This window comes from Atractosteus spatula, chromosome 4 (genome assembly GCF_055471065.1).
Source record: "Atractosteus spatula isolate fAtrSpa1 chromosome 4, fAtrSpa1.hap1, whole genome shotgun sequence".
Taxonomy (NCBI): domain Eukaryota; kingdom Metazoa; phylum Chordata; class Actinopteri; order Semionotiformes; family Lepisosteidae; genus Atractosteus; species Atractosteus spatula.
Window position 1 is genome coordinate 60,377,618 of NC_142709.1, and position 18,705 is coordinate 60,396,322.

Sequence of the window (18,705 nt, forward strand, 5' to 3'; positions counted from 1 at the left end):
CCCTCATTTCTTTTTCTTTGGGGATTTCTTCCTTCCTTTTCGAGCATCTTTCTTTCCTTTTGCTTTCTTCTCTTTCGTTTCCAGCCCTTTGAACGGCCCCAGTCTTCTTCGCACCATGACTCCTCGCCACCATGCCTGGATCTGTGAGGCGTCACATAGGAAGCATTTACACACAGCTCAGACATTGCCCCTGCATGGCCAGACTGTTATATGGTTCACAGAATCACAAAAACCAAACAGCCCAGCAACAATAAACAAAGACTGGAAATGAGTGATTTGCTCCTTCTCGCCTAGAATTTAACACACACAAAAAGGCCAAGTGAACTGTTTATACTATGCAACTCTCCCGTGCAGTAAAGTATTACCTTTGTGGACTGAGTTCTTCTCCATTTCTTGTCCAGTAAGTATTTGTGTATAGCAGCAATGCCCTGACTACACACTGTCAATGAAGGATCAGACAGAGGGTTGTCTTGCAGCTGCAAAGTCTCCAAAGCCCGCAGCCTGTCCAGGTTTTCTGGAAGATGTGTTAGGCAATTATTCTGAACCAGGAGATGCTTCAGACCTTGAAAGGAAAAAAACAGGGGATTTGTGAATTAATCGCTTGCTTTGTAGCTACATTACTATGTAAATCCCAATGCACAAACATTGTTGAAAAGGTATAATTCACGGCTTTAGTACCTTGTAAACAGCAAAGAGTGTCCGGTAAGAACTTGATCAGATTGTTGTGGCAGTCAAGAGTCTCCAAGTGCAGCAGAAGCCCTATAGTTTCAGGTAGAACCTCTATGCTGTTGTTTTCCAGGTACAGTTCTCTGAGATTCTTAAAATGTAAAAAACATGCAATTAAATACACAAGTCTCTCAACATATTATATAAAACATGAGCACAGAAACTCTGAATAGAACTGTAGAGACAGAATTTTAGGTCTAGGGAACAGGTTTATCTCCTCTCTTACCTTTAACAGAGAGATGCTCTGAGGCAGAGTATGGATTTTGAGCCCTTGGTCCTGGCCCATGTACAGCTTCTCTAGAGACTGCAGACCACAGATAGCCTCCGGGAAATGGGAGAACCTATTACCTGTCAGCCCCATACATTTCAGCTTGGTCAGGCTCCTGATGTTCCCAGGAATCTGCAGGTCAAAGGGTCAGAAATTAAGTTGCCAGGTCCTTAGGGAAAAGAAAAAAAAATACTTTGTTATGTTGAAACAATACCTCCTGCAACTTGTTGTCATCCAAAGATAATTGCTGTAAGTCTGTTAAGGCACAGATCTCCTCTGGAAACTCAGTGAACCCATTCTGGCTTAGATCTAGAAGACGCAGCCTCTTCAGGCTTGTGGCCTTCGGATGTAACTTTGTCAGACCTGTGTTTTTCAGGTACAAGACCTGCAAAGAGCACATCCTACTGATCTGAGGTGGGAATGCTCCCAGGTTGTTATGGGAAAGTCCCAGGTCCAGGAGTTCAGTTAGGGCATGCCAGTTACGAGGCAATTTACTCAAGCTGTTGCTGGAGACATCAAGTACTGTTAAGCTGCCAAATTTGCAGAGACGTGTGGGGAGTGATGTGAGTCTATTTGATGCTAGAAAGAGTCTCTTCCAAGATGGGCCACAGACCTCACCTGGCAAAGAAACTAACACATTCTGTTCCACATCTATAATTTCCAAGAGTGGAAGCTCTTTGAGCACACTGGGGAAGATCTCCAAGTGGTTGTTCTGCAAGTAGATTTCTCTGAGTTTTGTGAGGTTTGTGATCTCACTCGGAAGCATCGTCAGTCTGTTTCCCGAAAGACCCAGCAGCTCCAGGTTGTAAATATTTTTGCAGATCTGGGCTGGGAGAGCTGGTATGCCCAGGTTGTAGAGTCTCAGCTCACGGAGGGAAAACAGTTGGGCCAGGACATGAAAAAAACCAGGGCCAGACGTCAGAGGGTTATCACTCAGATCCAGACTCTGCAGTTGCTTCAACTCGCTCAGCTCCTCACATAAACTGTGCAAGTGGTTATTTTGGAGATACAGCACTCTGAGGCCTTTCAGGTGTTGGATTTCTCCAGGGATCGTATGGATGATGTTCTTTTCAAGATGCAGCTCCTCCAGATGCTGTAACTGTAGTACCGCCGAGGGGAATTCCTCCAGCTGCTGGGCTGAACAGTCCAGAAAAAAGACCTTCTCCCCTGTATTTCCTGGCATATTACAGTTAATCATCCAGTTATCAGACTGGGCTGAGTTCATTGGTGCAGTGTCAGAGAACCTGACAGCGCGCATTCTTGGAAAATACTCATGCACTTAACTGAGCATGTGAAAACTGTGGATAGAGAATAAAAAGTTATCACCTAACAAACTGTCCATTTTCCCATATTAAATCATTACAAACAACACCAATATTTTCTCTTTTCACATTTTTATACGGCACAAAACGTTTAGTGCTAATGTTCAATCACCCTTTGCAAGTTACAAAATAATAACAACTAATAATAATATTCTGTGCTCACGTCTGTAACAATAATACTGAATACTGCTCATTGTAATTATTCAGTATAGCTGCATAATAATTTAAAGATTACAACCGACTGCATTAATAGAGAAAATATTGTAATCTTTTTTTTACAAACAGTATGTTCACAACTGTTGCCTCACTAGTTTACTTTAAAAAATCCGTGAATTAAAATCTACCAGATGGATCACATTTATAAATCAGAAATTTCATACCTTAAAATTATTTTTGGAATAGTCTGCTTATAGGTTATTCACCGGAAGTAGCCACTAGAAGTCAAATTCTAAAAAAAAAAACCAACTAAATATGACGAACATTAATTTTGTGGAAGCCAAACCAAGACCAAATCTTAAGTGCGTAGAATTCTATGCAACGATGTTTACATTTTTAAAAACGTCAAGTACTCACACTTTTCTAAAACACCTGCCCAATTACTGTACTGAACAATCAAATTCTGCAGCTCCCGGTACTTCTCTTCCGCTAATATTAAATCTTCGATTTGTTAGACAGTAAGGGGTGTAAGAAGTATGTAAACTGTTGCTAACTGCCCAGTCGGCGGCCTGCCAAGTCCCTCCTTCAGCTGTTCTGGTCGCCATGGAGGCAGTAGACACACTCAGTAGCTACAGCTCAACAGAACCGTTTACATTCTCTCATGGGTACAACGCGTACGTAAGACAAACGGCTTAAAAAAACAACTCATGTCATCCGGACGGTCAGCGACTGTGAAAAGCACGAAGGTTTAATACTTTTGTGATAGGAAGCTGCCACTTTTGTCCTGGGTGAGGCAGCTGTGATTTCAGTGCGACGGCGACGTTGAGGCGATGGTCAACTGAGTTGGGAACGTCACCGCGCTACACACGTTTCAGGACTAGTCACATCCAGCTACGGGCTCACTCGTTTCATTCAAAAGGAGATTAACGTATTGTTTCAGGTGTGCACGTTACCGATACAATTATAACACTTCGTTGCCTTTATTTTGAAACCGTTTGTTTAAATTCAGCATTGCCGACTTGAGTAATTATTACAAATAATATCATTTGCAATCGCGATAAACTTAACACTTGGCAGCGTACAACATACATTAAGCTATTTTTTATTCGACCTGATTATTCTGTCCATGTGCTGCAGTGCTTCCTTAAAGAGTCAATAAACAAACTTGAAATGAAATGAAATCAAACTGTCATCTCATGACTGGCATTACAATGTGTTACAATAAGTTTAAAGCATACATGTACATGCACAATAAAAATAAAATGTTTTTTTATTACCAGCCAAGTTTCCAGTTGTCAATGCATTTTCCAATACTCCATAATACTTAAATATTACTACACAATAATACTTGTATTTAAGACATTTCGGGGATGTGTAGTCAGTGGCATCTCAGATTCCTATTGTAGGAGGGTGTAAGGTGCTCTCATGTTCTAAGAAAAGCATATGGAGACCTGCCAGCACAATTACATTTGCTTTAATAGAACATATTGATTGAATTCAGCCACCTGTATACACATTAGCAGAAGAATTTATTATTTCTAAATAAAACTTGAGGGGACTCCTTCCTTTGCAGTGTCTCTCAGGGCCAGTGAAGAGTTGCTGGCCGGATCTCCATCCTGCCCGTAACTGGGTGTCCAGTAATAGTGCCGCCTCAGGCCATGAAATAGTTCTGAGAGGCAGACACGACCCTCCACCTCATAAGGAGAAACATCTGTGTCTTCCTCTGACAGCCGCCCGCTTTCGATGAGCTTGGAAAATGCCTGGAAACAAATGGAGGGGTGGGGCAATGGGGGTTGCGAAAAGATAAAAGATGCTTTTTCAAGACTTTTTTTTCTTAACAACAAACATGCTGTAAAGTAGGATAGAGGCTATGGCTCTCTTCATCTTACTTATTAATTTGAAATTCCAATCTGAAAAGAGATAACAACAAAATGGGGAAGGCCAACATCATAAAATCCTGAAAAAAAAAAGTCATGGAAGCAGTTTAGCTACAATTTCTTCAAGGTCTATGTCTCATTCATACCCATTGCTGTCGTTCTTTATACTTTACAAAGGCAATACTTTGCCTTTAAAATAGTATTCTCAGTATAAGTAAGGAATCGTCAGTTTTATTTTGAGTTTAGTGAAGGGGAACTATGAGCTCCAATACTATTTGAGCTGAAACCTGGTAAGTTAATTTCTGTTACTGTAAAACTGACTATTGCTAGTGATATATTTTACATATAACTTAGACAATATCTCACCAAACAGGCTGGCTCCTCCAAAATATTGCCCCAGATATAAATGTGAGACAGTGTGGTGTTCACTCTTAAGGCTTTGGCAAGAGACACCAGTCCTCGTGCACCAATATTATTGCTTGGAATTGAAAGCCTTGAAAAAGAAAAAAAGAAAATATTTTCACTTACAACAGCATAATGTGTACACTGGATTCAAATGGCATGTGCATCTTGTCTTCTTCAGGCAGGTTTCAACTGCAGATCAGCTTCTTTTCATCTTAGACTTTTTTTTTCCTCAACAATTTCATGACAATGACTTACGCTTTCAAAGTATTATTGTACACGGCAAGAGTTTCACTGAGATATACAGCCCCATCATCCTCGATGCGATTCGAAGCCAGGTCCAGAATTTCCAGTCCTGTGTTTTGCTTCAGCAGCTCCGCAAGACATTTTGCCCCATCCCTTGTGATGCTGTTACTTTAAAAAAACAAGAACCACATAATGAACAAATTAGGTAGTTATTTCTTGCTATATTTATACGTGCACATCTGCACAAGTCACATTACAAAGTGTTTTCAGAGATGTACGTGAATGATGTACAGTACATGAGTGATATTGGCACTGTACACATCATGCACACCTGGCATCTCTACTCTTTACAATTAAAGAAAAAATATGGATTTAATAAGAAATTATAAATCTCCAAAATTGCTTGGAAAAATAACTGAATAAACATGAAATTGGGCTGTAGTACTGTAGTTTTAGACGTACCCCATCTTTACTCTTTGTTAGTCATACATATGTTGCATTTATCATGTCATCTTAAAGCCATCTAAAGTCATCACTTTTAAGAAGAACAAGTGAGGCTCAGTTACCACCGTAGGTCCAGGTAGCGCAGGGTGGAGTTGAAACTCAGCGCGTCGCACAGTCTCTCCACACCAAAATCTTTCATCTCATGTTTCCCCAGGTGGAGCTCCCTCAAATGCCGATTTACTTTCAGCATCCTAGCCATGTGCACTGTGGTCTCCTCCTGAGAGCATTACAAAAGGATTTTGTCCCTTCAGAACTTGCATTTTTTAATTGACAATACTTTCCACCCACTGTTTAAAATTTTCTTTAAAATAGTGTCTTGTCTAGAACTGTACTGGACAGCTTTAGATTATATCTTATCAACATGCAGTACTTTCTTTTCTTAGGCGAGTCTATCAAAACCAGCTAATATTGTGGTGTGCCTCAGGTATCTGTTATGGGTCATACATTATTTTCTTTTCTATTTGTTACCTTTACGTGAGACTATCCGTAAACATGAGGTTATTTGTGTTAATGAAACAGAAATGTATGTCTCATTAAAATAACTGGCTACCTCAATGCTACTTCAGTTTTGAGTGTCTTTCTGATATTAAAAAATGCACATATCAAATGCCTGCATTTAGAATAAAACATAAAAACATTATAAACAGGTTCTTAGAACCTGTTTCTTAGAACTGAGTTTCCACTGACATGACTTGCAATGTAAAATCTGAAGTGAGAAATTTGGGGGCTACATATGATTTTGCATCGATCCTTTTAAACAAATGACTGAGATGTACGTTTAATCATGTGAGAAACAGATAAAATTATATAATTTCTCTACTTATCTAATGAACATGGGCTGAAATGAAGAAATTTCTTCATCGCATCTCAACTATCATAATACTCTTTTCTCTCATATTACAAGTCACGCTCTGTCACACGTACAGCTTGTGCAGAATGCAGTCAATTCACTGGTTTACAGTACATAAAATTGATGTTAAAATTATTTTACCAACATCTAAAGCACTTAATGTAATGGTACCTGTTTATCCAAGATGTTAAGTCCAAACAGCCTGCACATTCACTAGAGTCAAATGACGGTGGTCTACTTTGTTCCTTAACATTGAAGTGGAACTCACTGGCATGTGTTGTAAGAGCTGATACCTCAATGACTGTTTTTAAATCAAGACTTAAGTCATAGCTTTGCCAGATTGCACTATTAAACTAAATTAAAAACATAAATGCAATATCAGGATATGATCAATGTCTTGAATGTTAGCATTGAGAGTTATTATGTATTAGTTTGTACATTTTTTGTGTATTTTAAACTCTTGCTTTTTGTAATGTGCTTGGAGCTCCTTTCAGTATGAACGGTGTTAAACGCAGTCTATTACTATATGCATAATGAAGTTAGCATTTCATTTCGTGCACATCCAGAGCATGTACAGTATGTAATACTGTACAACATGTGTTTTCAAAAGAGGTGCTCCAGGAGCCCTGTTTTCTCATCAAACATACCTGTTGGCTAAAGAGTAGGGGGCGACTGAGGTTAATGACGCGAGCATTTTTGTTGTGATTCAGGACAATTGCAAAAGCAATTAAACTCTGTGTATCCTGCGTAAAAGAATGAGAACAAATATACAAGGTCATTATCTGTACATCATATTATCGGTGCAAATTGTGTTTCAACATTCAAACAGGAACAGATGCTCTCTTCTTTCTATTGTTTTACTAACCAGATCACAGTCTCCAAGATCCAGCTCCTCTAGTGATGAATTGATCTGTAGCATTGCAGCAAAGTGCATGCCACCCTTATTCCCTATCTTATTGCCAGTCATCTGCAATGTCTTCAAAGTCTCATTCCGCTTAAAAAACAAAAAAACAAAATGAAAAAGCTAGCAGATTCATGAAATAAGTAGATGGATATATAATTGTGCATTAACTGAATATTTGAAAATGAATCAGATTTGAAGTGCTGGATTGTCAGGCCTTCTTTAATGTTTGCTCTAATGTTCTCTATAACACAACCATTCCTGAATTTTTTTAAGAACCTGTATATTCACTACATCTTTAAAGAAGCCTTCATGATTTTGATGATACTATTAAATATGCTTTTGCTTCTTGTTGTTACAAATTAACAACTTTGTGAATGTTGCACATTCTATGAATATTAATTTATAATATTCCTCCATACTAATAAAAAGGTCAGGTACCATTTCACTTACATGAAGTGCTTTTGCAATGAACTCTGCTCCGCTGACCTCAATGTCATTGCCCATCAGATTAAGATAACGGAGAGAGACATTTTCCTGTAAAATACAGCATTAGTAATGTTGGACAAGAGAAAAGCAATTGCTTTCAATTTAGAAGCCTACAGTAAAGGCAAAGTTAAACAAAGTACAGACCATTAAAGGATAGTTCAAAATCTTATCCGTAAAATGCAAAATATTTGTATGGCTATTTTGTGAAATGCAAAATGTGTGTCAATTCTAAAATTAAACGAAATTATAATTATAAATCAAATTATAACTATAAACCTTTTCTGCAAAAACATTTTTGGAAATAAATACATATGACAATTTGAATGGAGAACTCGGATGTTTATGTCAAATGATTTTCATAGAATGCAAGCACCATCTAGTCCATCCATCCATTTCCATCAAATTTAGGCTGGCAGTATACACCCCGGACAGGACGCCAGTCCATCTCAGGGCACACATAGACACCCACAGACTCACACCAAGACCAGTTTTCCAAGAAGCCAATTAACCTTCCAGTATGTCTGTGGTCTGTGGCAGGAAATCCACATGAACACGGTGAGAACATCCTTACTCTACTGAAATAATATCACCGTAGGTTTGGAATTGAAATCAGGGCCCCAGCTTTGTGCCGCTCTGCACCATTTTAGCATCTTTATTAGAAAAATGTATCTAACAGTAATTTGATTGTTGCAGAAAATAATTTATTATTTTGTTCTGTATATTTCTTCTACTACTTCTTATGCAATAAGAAGCTACTGACTAAAATTTTCCTTTGAAAGATTCTTTCCTGACAGAAGTGCCTTTTTTCTTTTTAGTTGACATCCCTACTCCTTTTTCATGTGTTCTTTCCTGAACGTTCCATAATAAATAAAATGTTTAATTTATCTCTACCCCTTTTGGAGATTAAAGACAATAACATTTCAGTTTTACTGTACTTGAAGGAGGACCCCAAGATGACCAGCTCCTTCATCAGTTATGCTGTTGTACCTCAAGTCCAGGCCTGTGAAGAAAAAGCAAATCCTGTAAAAGTGTCCCAACCTTTCATTTTCTAACCACTTTATCCAATACAGGGTGTTTGGGGGAGCCAGAGCCTGTGCTGGCAAGCGTTGGGTCGCAAGGCAGGGTACACTCAGGGACAGGACGCCAGTCACAAACACAAACGCACACACTCACACCAAGGCCAATTTTCCCAGAAGGCAATTAACCTGCTAGTATGTCTTTGGACTGTGGGAGGAAACCAGACTGCCTGGAGGAAAGCCACACAAACACAGGGAGAACATACATACTCCACACAGATATCAGGGGAAATTGAATTCACTGCTCCAGCGCAACAGAAGATAACTCATCTGACAAGAGCATGTTGCAGAATGCTGAAGCATCAAATCTACAGCACATTGCAAGATCTGCACGTACAGGTGTTTAGAGCAATGAGAGAGTGGAACATACTAATCTCAAGAAGATCAAACTAGATGCGGTTAAAATAAAAGACTCGCTCTTCTGCTTTACAGCTCCTCTCAATGCTGTGCCTCCAGCATTGATTGGTAATATGTGCCATCTGTAGGATCATGCTCACCTGTCACAGACACATTGTCGGCCAGAGCTTTCGACAAAGCTAGAACGTCTGTATCCGACAACCTCTGGACCTGCAGAAGACGGCTGTTCCCGGTGAGTTTAATTTCGACGCCATCTTCAGAAGACAACCTGACTTAAACAAGGATTAGTAGGAGTCCTTTTAAGGTGTATAACAAGAAAATGATTAAACGTGTACTTTTAGAATGATAAAATAATGCTTAGAGGGAGTAAAAACGAGTGATGCATACTGTGTAGCTATAATGCAGTAGCTGCAATACTACCGAAATCGGCTAACGAAGTGCTTACCGTGAAACTCGTTCGTCCGTGTCATGCAACACATGCAATATGTAGGGGTTTGTGGGCAACTCGAATTCTGAGCAAACTGCCGAGTAACGCTCCCTGATGCTGCTCATGACTGTCCCAGCTGCGGATCAAGAAATTAATCGTACACAACCCATAAAGTCGATATGATCATATTCGGTTCACTATCTGCCAAGAGAACGCATACGTATTTTACAAATTGTGTATGTTTTTTTTATTTCGCTTTCCTTACTAAATTTATAACATGATAAACTACAGTTTCCAGGACGTTTCCTTACATAAAATGTTTTCCTTCTGTCTTACCTCGTCAGCTCTTAGATTCCAGCCTCAGTACCCAGGACCCAGCGGTAGTGTTTGCTGTCTCTATAGCAACCACCACTCGCGCTGCGCACTCACGTCGTTTTATAGTTAGTAAATTGAACATAAAGAGGCCAAAATCTTTAGCAGACCCTCTGTAACTGTCAAAACCTGGTTTATTAAAGAATAGCTCGGAAAATATACAAAAACATTTCTTAAATCGTTGAATGCATGACAACAAAAAATATATGTACAGCTTATTTTAAATACATTGTCGATTTCATATAGTATATTTGCATTTACGAACACTTACACACCGCAGTCACCGTTCGAAAATTTCAGTACTCAAGCAACTCCGCACTAATTCCTAGAATGCTTTACACAGTAAAATGCAAAATAGCAGAGCACGATATTTTATTACTTAAAAAAACATCTGCATATGCTGAATGCATGACAGTTCTAGTTTCCCAGACAGATCCATAAACTGTTTCATAACGGTGAGTGCTATTTAATCGAAAATAAAAGGGTCGCCAATGTTCACTCTAGGAATACAACAAATAAATGGATCCCCTATTACACACTCTGCACTGAGAATTTTCCCTACACAGATAAGTGATCATTTGAAAGGACAGTAGAAAAACTGAGATGATTATTCAAAAGTCTCTGTCATTTCTGCATAACAAAAAAATCCACATATTTTCACCAAAAAGTGCAGAAAAATGTTGGTATACCATATGACAGGCTTTTTCTCTATGCCTTTTTTAATTGTTATTCATGTCCTTTGGAATTAAATGGGAATGTAATTTTTTTCCAAGTGTCCTTTCTGACCACCTACAGTATACAAGTGGTTAGGTTTACCACTTGTTTCAAACCTAGGCACATTTTAATGTTCATCTAGATCAAAAACAACATCACCACAGTGAATTACAACATACCAGGTGTCAATGATTTAATGACAACATTTCTAACAGTCAGACTTGTTAGGCCACAGCAGGTACAGTGATATGATTCCCCTCATAATGAAATAGTGGAAATATTTCCAGAAATATTATGACGGCTGTTTGAATTCTGTGTTTGATTTAAACCCAGCCACGGGTTTGTCAGTTGTTGTCTATCAGACTCACTAACAGAAATCTATCTCGTCTTTAGAGGTGCATTAAAAACCACACTACTGTAGCTCAGATACACTAGTGCTTGGCATCCATTTTTAAGATAGAAAATCTCTCTTTCTGTAGCCAGTTTTCTTACTTCGAGACCTTGTAACTTGATCATATTCCGTTGCCTTTAAGACAATTCAACATTTGCAAGATGCAAACATTTATGAATGTTTTAGCTTTACATGTAGAAAATGTCAGGGTCAATCTATGGTACATACAGTATGTCATCTTAATGCAAGATGACACATGAAAGAATCAAGCACTGAGATGATATTGGAATGGAGGTTCTTTGTGCGAGATCGGCCCCATTGTTCCAGACTTCTGTCACAGCAAATTAAACCTCATCGCACAAACAGCACTGGGTTTAGAGAATTACTAACATTATTCTCCTATCACCCCCCACAGAAGACGATGACAAACTGGGAATTTAGTGAAAGAGCTTTCTGGCAGAACCAGACTAGAATAAAACCAGCACAGAGAAGTAGTGTCTCTGTACAACATTCACAGCCTGATAGCATGGTCAGCATCAACACAGTTCTGCTTCAGAAGTTCTGCACGGTCCTGCGCTTTCAGTGATGCTCAAGCCAATACCATTGAAGCAGACCATGACGCTGGATGTAATGAATGCTTTAGCAAAACATGAGGGATCAATCCTTGATATTCTTTTTTGTATCTCTTCCATATTACTTGACCAATTAAAATACTTTAATTTAGTCAATACTGGAGCACCCTATCAGTCATCTATCAAAGACAAAGATCACAAACTTTGTTTCAGGGTCCTTTTCTTGATGCTGTCAGAAAATGAAATAAGGAAGAATATTTTTTGTTGAGACTCCCCCTGCTTTAAAAAGAAAATATAATTAAAAAACACACCAACATTTAGCTTGAAGAACTGGTTGAAATGATGAAAGAACCCCAGCATATGATGGTCTATCCACAAATCAAAACACAGAAAAACAAAACCTATAACGAAAGGTATTAAAAACAGGGAATGTCTGAGATTTTGGATTTGATATTACATATTACTGTATGTTTACAATTGCAGCTGCAGAAATCTGCTTCCAGGCTTTTAGTGATAATCTGGGAGCTCGAACCATTAACCTCTGCAAAACATTTTTTCAGCTTTCTTTCAATGCAAAATCAATATAATCAGAACACCATAATCAAGAGTGTGTTGCAGTTTATACTGGTTGCGTTCATGCTTTTACATTGCTTTTCATTCCAGACGCACAGGGATCCATTACTGTGATGGACAGAAGCTGGAAAAGGCGTACAGTGTCACTTCGTGTGTGAAGATGTAGAAAAATAAAGAGGGTGGGGGCCAGAGCTGTCCAGCGACACTGTCCATCTGAAGGGAGGAGTGGGTGCCATGCTCACCTTCTGCAGATGTAAGCTTCTTTCAAACTAGGAACTTGATTTTTGTCATGGTGTCAGGGATTGAGCCTCCTCTGTTATCTAGATTATGTGTCTAGATTAAATAGAATGAGAACATTTACATCTTTCACCTCCAGTCCCCCATGTTCCCTTATGCCAGTCAACGCTGATACACAGTGAAGAGATAATGAACTTTCACATCAGTTTCAAAGTAAGGAAGATGCTGGCAAGACAATCTTAAGGCCATAAGGCGTCTTGCCAAAAGGGGGTCTTTCTTTTCACATCAGGAACTGTCTTTTCAAGCACCTTTCCAAAAGCAATAACAAATGGCTTTTCATGTAGACTTTCCAAAAAGTACAGTCTCGATTTAAACTGTGGGTAAATCGGCTAGATCAGCAATGAAATAAAATGTCCAGGTGACAAACAGAGTTACAACAGGAGAAAATTTGAACATCTCACTTTTTTGTAGTATACAGGGCTCCCAAAATGTATAGTGTAGCCAACACCAGCTACAACATTTTATTTTACTGGCTATGTTTTTTTCTCAACACTCTGAAATTCTCGACGGCAAAAAATGAAACAAAAGCTTTTAAAAATGTCAGCAGGGTGCAGCTATATTTTATCGCAATTCTGGCCTCATCTGTAATTCAACTGTATCACAGCTGGAGCAACTGTAGGTTTTATACTCCTTGCTGAAAACCTAAACGGGATGTAGCCCATGTCTAAATTCCCCACAGTATCTGTGTTTAACTTAATGTGCTTAAAATGATGTTATTCAAAACTCAAAAGCAGCACCGAGCTGCCATCATGCCCCCAGACAGGATCGGAATATAAGCTTTTGTCCTTCTGCCGCACACTGTAGCTCAGGTACGTTACTGGCGCAATTTCAGTAGAGCTGCTGCAGAAAGATGTACTGGGGCTCCGAGTAACCTGTCACCGTCGGTCGGAGCAGCTGATCGGGAGGAACGGAGGAGCTGTCTGTGCCCGACAGCAGCATCTGCTGCTCTTCAGGGGCAATGGGCAGAGTCAGGGAAAGAGGTACGTCGGCAGGCTTGAGCTCCACCATGTCCTGCAAGGAGGCTTTCTGCTGCACGTTTCCTTCCTCAAAGGTACTCGAGCTGGGGTCTAGGCCTCTGTCAACTACAGAAGGAAAATGAAGAGAGCAAAACACAATATTTACTTTTCTCTACAGGTGTAGTTTCTACCTTTGAGATCGCTCTGAAACAGTACAATTAAATGTATTTGACATGACTAAGCTGTTATACATAATTTACAATGTCTGCATATATCAGTAAACATCTATCCATTTTCTAACCTTTTTATCCAATATGGAGCCAGAGCCTAACCCGGCAACCAGCAAGCACAACATGGCGCAACACACCCTGGACAGGACGCCAGTCCATCGCAGGGAACACACAGACAAAAAGAGACACGCGCACACTCACACCAAGGCCAATTTTACCAGAAGCCAGTTGACCTACTAGTATGTTTTTAGACTGTGGGAGGAAGCTGAAGCACCTGGAGGGAATCCGTGAAAACACAGGGAGAAATGTACAAACTCAGAGCAGACAGCACCCCAGGTCTGGGGCCTTGTGCTATGAGGCAGCAATGCTAACCACTCAGCACCCTGCCACCCTATACTTACAATATTATTAACGAGCTGGATTTAGTTAAGAAAAGTGCACCTCTATTGACAGTGGCTTTGACTTACCACCGTGTGCCTTTGCTTTGTGCTTTTTGAGATTTTTTACATCTGTGTAGGAGTTTCCGCACAACTCACACACAAAGGGCTTTTCACCTGAAATAAAGAAAGTAAAAGGATACGTTTTAGAGACATACTCCAAGAAAACAAAAACTGTTCCAACACATGATTTACTCATTTTTTGTTTTAAACAAGGTACTCAGATCGCACTATAGCTACCTGTATGGGACCGGCAGTGTTTATTAAGCTCCCCGGAAGAAATGAAACTTTTCCCACAAGTACGGCACATGTATGGTTTCTCCCCTACAAAATTAAACACAGAAAAATAACACTATTGCTGAAAGAAGAACAATTAAAGATGGACTTTTGTCATTAAAAATTAATTTGCCAAATATAACTCAGTGATTGGCTGAGATGATTTACCTTTTGCAATATGTGGAGTATAAAACATAGCAAAGGAAACTCTCTCCTACCTGTGTGCTTCCTTGCATGGGTAATGAGGGAGCTGGAGACAGCAAAAGCCTTCCCACAGGTGTCACAGATATAAGGTTTTTCCCCCGTGTGTCGGCGCACGTGATAGGTCAGTGTGCTAGCCTGGGCAAAGCGCTGACCACACCTATCGCACACATATGGCTTCTCCCCGCTGTGCTTTCTGCGAGAAGACCAACATTACAAACATCACAAACCACAATGGAACAATCTAAAAAGAATAGCTGTGCTCTTTCTTACTGAAGCAAGAAATGAAACAAACAAATACACCTGACATGCAGACATATATCACATACAGAATGACCTCTATGGATACATTTAAGGACTGCTTAAAGACAAATTAAATAACTTGTGAATAAGTGTGAGATAAGGGTCAAAATGCATCTGGCTTATACCTGCACTTTTAGAAACATACAGGATTTTTGTTTTTGCCAAAAAAGTATTTCTGTCTAGAATAAAATCTTGATGAACCCAAACATTCCAGTTTTGACTCTCAGGTTAGACCAGGGGTTTCAAACCATCTTCTGGACAGCATAGTGTCCAGGCCCAGAGTTCAAGGTTTTAGAATAAAGGTTAGGAGAAAGACCAGAAAATACTGGGCCCTCCGCGAAATGGGTAAGAGTACCTGCCTTAGACCCTCAGCGCTGATAAAAGAAAAATGTTTACAACTATTATCCTTAATAACAAACTATTATCCTTAAGGACCCCAAAAAGCCCCCTGTTGAGAGGCTCACCTGGCATGAATTTTGAGGTTGCTGGATGTAGCGAACTGTAGGCCACAGATGTCACACTTGTATGGTTTCTCTTCGCCATGGTGCATGCGACTGTGAAAGACCAGCTGACACTTCTGAGCAAAACCCTTTTCACACAGATCACACTGGTAAGGCTTCTCCCCTACAAAAACCACATTTCGCAATCGGACTGTTACAGACGCAACTCTGCATTCTCCTAAGGAGCCCTGTACCTACGCAAATCAACAAACTGAAAAAAAATTAATACCACAAGCTATTAGTAGGTAATTGCAGGCTTCAGAGAATATCGCAGGCCTTGGAGAAGGCCTACCAAAACCCTCCTCTAAAAACCAACCTATAGCAAAATACAAGCAAGAAAATCTCTTAGACTTCCATGCGTGACCTGGAACTGGTATCTGAGCTACAGGATCTGTTATTAATTGCGCCAATGTTCCACAAACCAATTACTGGATATAATTTCATTTAATCTTTAAATGGACGCCCACGTTGCGAGGTAAGGAGAGACTTATCCATTACCCTCATAAGTGTGCACTAACAGATTGTGCCCGCTTTATTCTACCGAGGTCTGGGCAGGCTGCAGCTCAGGAGGCGCCATACCTGTGTGTGTGCGGACGTGCGTCTTCAATTGGTTGCACTGCGTGAAGGCTTTGCCACACAGTTGACATACATAGGGCTTTACGCCCTTGTGAATCCGCATGTGTCTCCGCAGGCTGCTGGCTTCCGAGAACACTTTCCCACAGGTGCTGCAGGCCGGCTTCGTTTTCAGCTGCTTGTCGGACAAGTCCTCCATCTCGGCGCCCTCGGGAATGTCACTGTTCTCCTCGCTGGCGGGGTCGGTGGCACAGTTTTCCTTCAGCGTGCAATGTTTCCGCGTTTTTCCCCTCTTTAAGGAAAGTTTGGGAGCAGCAGGACTTTGGTCTGCCGGGGTCCCATTGTCCACGGATAACAAGGATTCACCATCCGGGCCCTCCCGGCTCTGGGTCCCCTGTCCAGCGGCATCAGCTGTCTTGTTACTGGCATCGCTGAAGGCTTCTCCCTGCTGGGGCTGCACCCCAGCCTTCTGCTGTCTCTTCTCCTTCTGATGGCTCTTTGGTTGGCTGTCGCCATCAGCCAAGTTTCTGGGCTTCCTGGCTTTCTTTCCCATCTTCTCGGGCCCCTGTGTGTGGACTTCAGTACTCTCGGCTGCCGAGAGGACAGAACCTGGGCTCTCCGGTGAGGCATCCATCAATGCATCATCCGCATCGGAAAACTCGTCACTGGTCAACGCGACGGAGTGCTCGCTGGTCTCGTGCTCTCCAGCAGCGCTCGCGCTTTCAGTAAAAACAGGCTTGGCGTCTGTTGTCAGGTAGCCCAGGGTCAAATCACACAGGGCAGCCAGTGCCTCCATTTTGAGGAAGGTGGCAGCCTTATGGACTTCTCTCACATTGCAACTGCAGAAAGAACGACCATGTTCAAGAAAAACAGCTGGCACAGAGAGGCTACCATCAGGTTTAAGAATATTAAAAAATGGAACTAAATGAGAGTTCTAAACAAATTGACAACCGTAAGTACATTGATTGTATTCTACTAAGAGATACATGGTAATGCGCCTACTATACAAGACATTTTCTGGTGTAATTTTCATGACATTTGACATAAATAAGCTACAAGTTCGGAGAAGGACTGGTGAGCCCGTAGTGCTTCTTTATTTAATAACATTTTTCACAGCTGCCTACCTTTCAAACTCAATGTCCCCAGTATACATGTACTTCAACAGCTTCTTAAACCACGCTGCGTCCACTGTCTCCGGGTCCAGGAGCATGACGCTGTTCCCAGCTGGATCCCCACACTGTGTGCTGAAGTATTCGCTAAATGCTGCCAGTACATTCCTGTGAGCTTGGAACTGGGACTGGCCGATCACAACAGTGCAGTCACACAGGAACCCTGCCTCGCGCTGCTTGTTCAGCTGGTCTAGAAGATGCTTGCAGTGATGTAGGGGTTGCATGGTAAAGAGGCACCGATGTCACTCCATTAAACCTGGGGAGTATGCACATACGATATAAATTTTTTTTCCCCACATTTGTCACATCCACAAAAACGTTGGCATTTCAGTTTTGGATATCAAGAAATCATCTTTTGACATCAGCTACTAAAAAAAATAAAAATGCATCCGAAATCAGTCAAAGACTTCCGTTAGACATTTCCTGATTCAAAGCAGAGTAGCACAACGTGCGGATGAAATGCACCGTCACGGCATGAAATTTAATAACTTCGTGGGTACTTAAAAATCAAATATTCAGTCACACAACAGTGACACGCAGACGCTGACATGGGCTCTACGGTTTATAGCCAGTCGATCACACTTCAGGGAGTTTAAATATTAATCCCGAAGTTAAGAGTACGCGTTAAAGCAGCTGTAACAACCCCAGCTGCATAGGCAAAACACCACAGGCGAAGCTTGTGAATTTATTCAACCCAGCGTGGAAATGTGAAGAATCAAAGACACGCAAAAATATTTTTACACTGCACTGACAAGACACAAAGTGGTCTACATAAAGTTGTAGGAAAAGCCAAAAAAACATAACCCTTTATACAACATATGCAATAGTTAAAGCCGTGGCTCACAGAAGATTCATTAAGTGTTATTTGCAATATTGTTTAAGCAATTTAAATGTAAACACAAGTTTTAAATTTGTCATTAGTACGAAATCCAGCTTTCACAGCTAATTGGACTGTAGAGCTACAAACAGTAATATGGCTCATATGTAACACAGAATCTCCCTTTCTACGTTTTCTGGCTTTAAGGAAAAATTCTGGATGTTGAATAAGCAACTATGTGCATGGTACGGTCTCATAAAGCTCATAAACCGCAGATCTGTCCTTTACATTAGTAGTCTCCCGGTCAGACTGCTTTTTCCACAACAAAGGGCTCTTATTGCGAAAAGACACGCCGGACACTGCCTATAAAAACAAAGTTGTAATACACTTATCGCATCATGCATGCGCAACCAGGTCGTTATCACCGATGGAACTTATTTAAAGCTTAAACAACGAGATTCGCGTTGAAGATAATGCACACCGCTCTTTTAAACTAACCTGATAAAAGGTTTGGTCCATTTTTAATCTCTCATTCAGCCATTTTGCGAATACGTCAGACGCAAGGCCCTTAACCCTTTCGGTGACGACGTGCCGTCATTTCCGGCGAAGTGTGTCCTCCAAAAAAAGGCGCTATTGCACGGACACGTGGATTCTTGGTAAAGTTTTCACAGGTCATGTACAGAGACTGATGACCTCAGCGCTGTTTTACCCACTTTCTCTTGT

General features: G+C 40.6%; 3 protein-coding genes across 3 annotated transcripts; all 3 read right to left on the bottom strand.

Moving 5' to 3' along the window:
* Positions 1–3: 3 nt before the first annotated feature.
* Positions 4–2,252, bottom strand: LOC148836731 (uncharacterized). The gene is made up of 5 exons (XM_088913828.1): positions 1,209–2,252; positions 953–1,126; positions 679–817; positions 366–562; positions 4–141 (listed from the first exon to the last, which is right to left on the bottom strand). Exons 1-5 carry the CDS (start codon positions 2,250–2,252, stop codon positions 4–6), a joined length of 1,692 nt encoding a protein of 563 aa, XP_088769954.1.
* A 1,646-nt stretch (positions 2,253–3,898) lies between these two features.
* Positions 3,899–9,726, bottom strand: lrrc34 (leucine rich repeat containing 34). The gene is made up of 10 exons (XM_088914776.1): positions 9,620–9,726; positions 9,315–9,442; positions 8,677–8,741; positions 7,706–7,789; positions 7,217–7,345; positions 6,999–7,094; positions 5,564–5,718; positions 5,010–5,165; positions 4,716–4,842; positions 3,899–4,232 (listed from the first exon to the last, which is right to left on the bottom strand). Exons 1-10 carry the CDS (start codon positions 9,724–9,726, stop codon positions 4,011–4,013), a joined length of 1,269 nt encoding a protein of 422 aa, XP_088770902.1. The 3' UTR covers positions 3,899–4,010.
* Positions 9,727–10,129: 403 nt separating this feature from the next.
* mynn (myoneurin) lies at positions 10,130–18,512 on the bottom strand. Its single transcript, XM_088912548.1, has 8 exons — positions 18,481–18,512; positions 17,121–17,421; positions 16,003–16,835; positions 15,388–15,547; positions 14,638–14,816; positions 14,384–14,467; positions 14,174–14,260; positions 10,130–13,602 (listed from the first exon to the last, which is right to left on the bottom strand). Exons 2-8 carry the CDS (start codon positions 17,387–17,389, stop codon positions 13,349–13,351), a joined length of 1,866 nt encoding a protein of 621 aa, XP_088768674.1. The 5' UTR covers positions 17,390–17,421; positions 18,481–18,512; the 3' UTR covers positions 10,130–13,348.
* Between the last annotated feature and the right edge of the window lie 193 nt (positions 18,513–18,705).

Bases quoted from the DNA above. Each gene is read 5' to 3' on its own strand.
- lrrc34 (XM_088914776.1), bottom strand. From the start codon at position 9,726: ATGAGCAGCATCAGGGAGCGTTACTCGGCAGTTTGCTCAGAATTCGAG. The intron at 5,166-5,563 runs GTAACTGAGCCT...GTTTTTTTAAAG, and splicing joins CGCTACCTGGACCTACGGTG to TAACAGCATCACAAGGGATG. The intron at 4,843-5,009 runs GTAAGTCATTGT...TTCTTTTTCAAG, and splicing joins TACAATAATACTTTGAAAGC to GCTTTCAATTCCAAGCAATA.
- LOC148836731 (XM_088913828.1), bottom strand. From the start codon at position 2,252: ATGCGCGCTGTCAGGTTCTCTGACACTGCACCAATGAACTCAGCCCAG. The intron at 1,127-1,208 runs GTATTGTTTCAA...TTTGACCTGCAG, and splicing joins ATGACAACAAGTTGCAGGAG to ATTCCTGGGAACATCAGGAG. The intron at 818-952 runs GTAAGAGAGGAG...TTACATTTTAAG, and splicing joins AGAGCATCTCTCTGTTAAAG to AATCTCAGAGAACTGTACCT.
- mynn (XM_088912548.1), bottom strand. From the start codon at position 17,389: ATGCAACCCCTACATCACTGCAAGCATCTTCTAGACCAGCTGAACAAG. The intron at 15,548-16,002 runs GTATGGCGCCTC...TGGTTTTTGTAG, and splicing joins GCACGTCCGCACACACACAG to GGGAGAAGCCTTACCAGTGT. The intron at 14,468-14,637 runs GTAGGAGAGAGT...TTAATTTTGTAG, and splicing joins CCATGCAAGGAAGCACACAG to GGGAGAAACCATACATGTGC.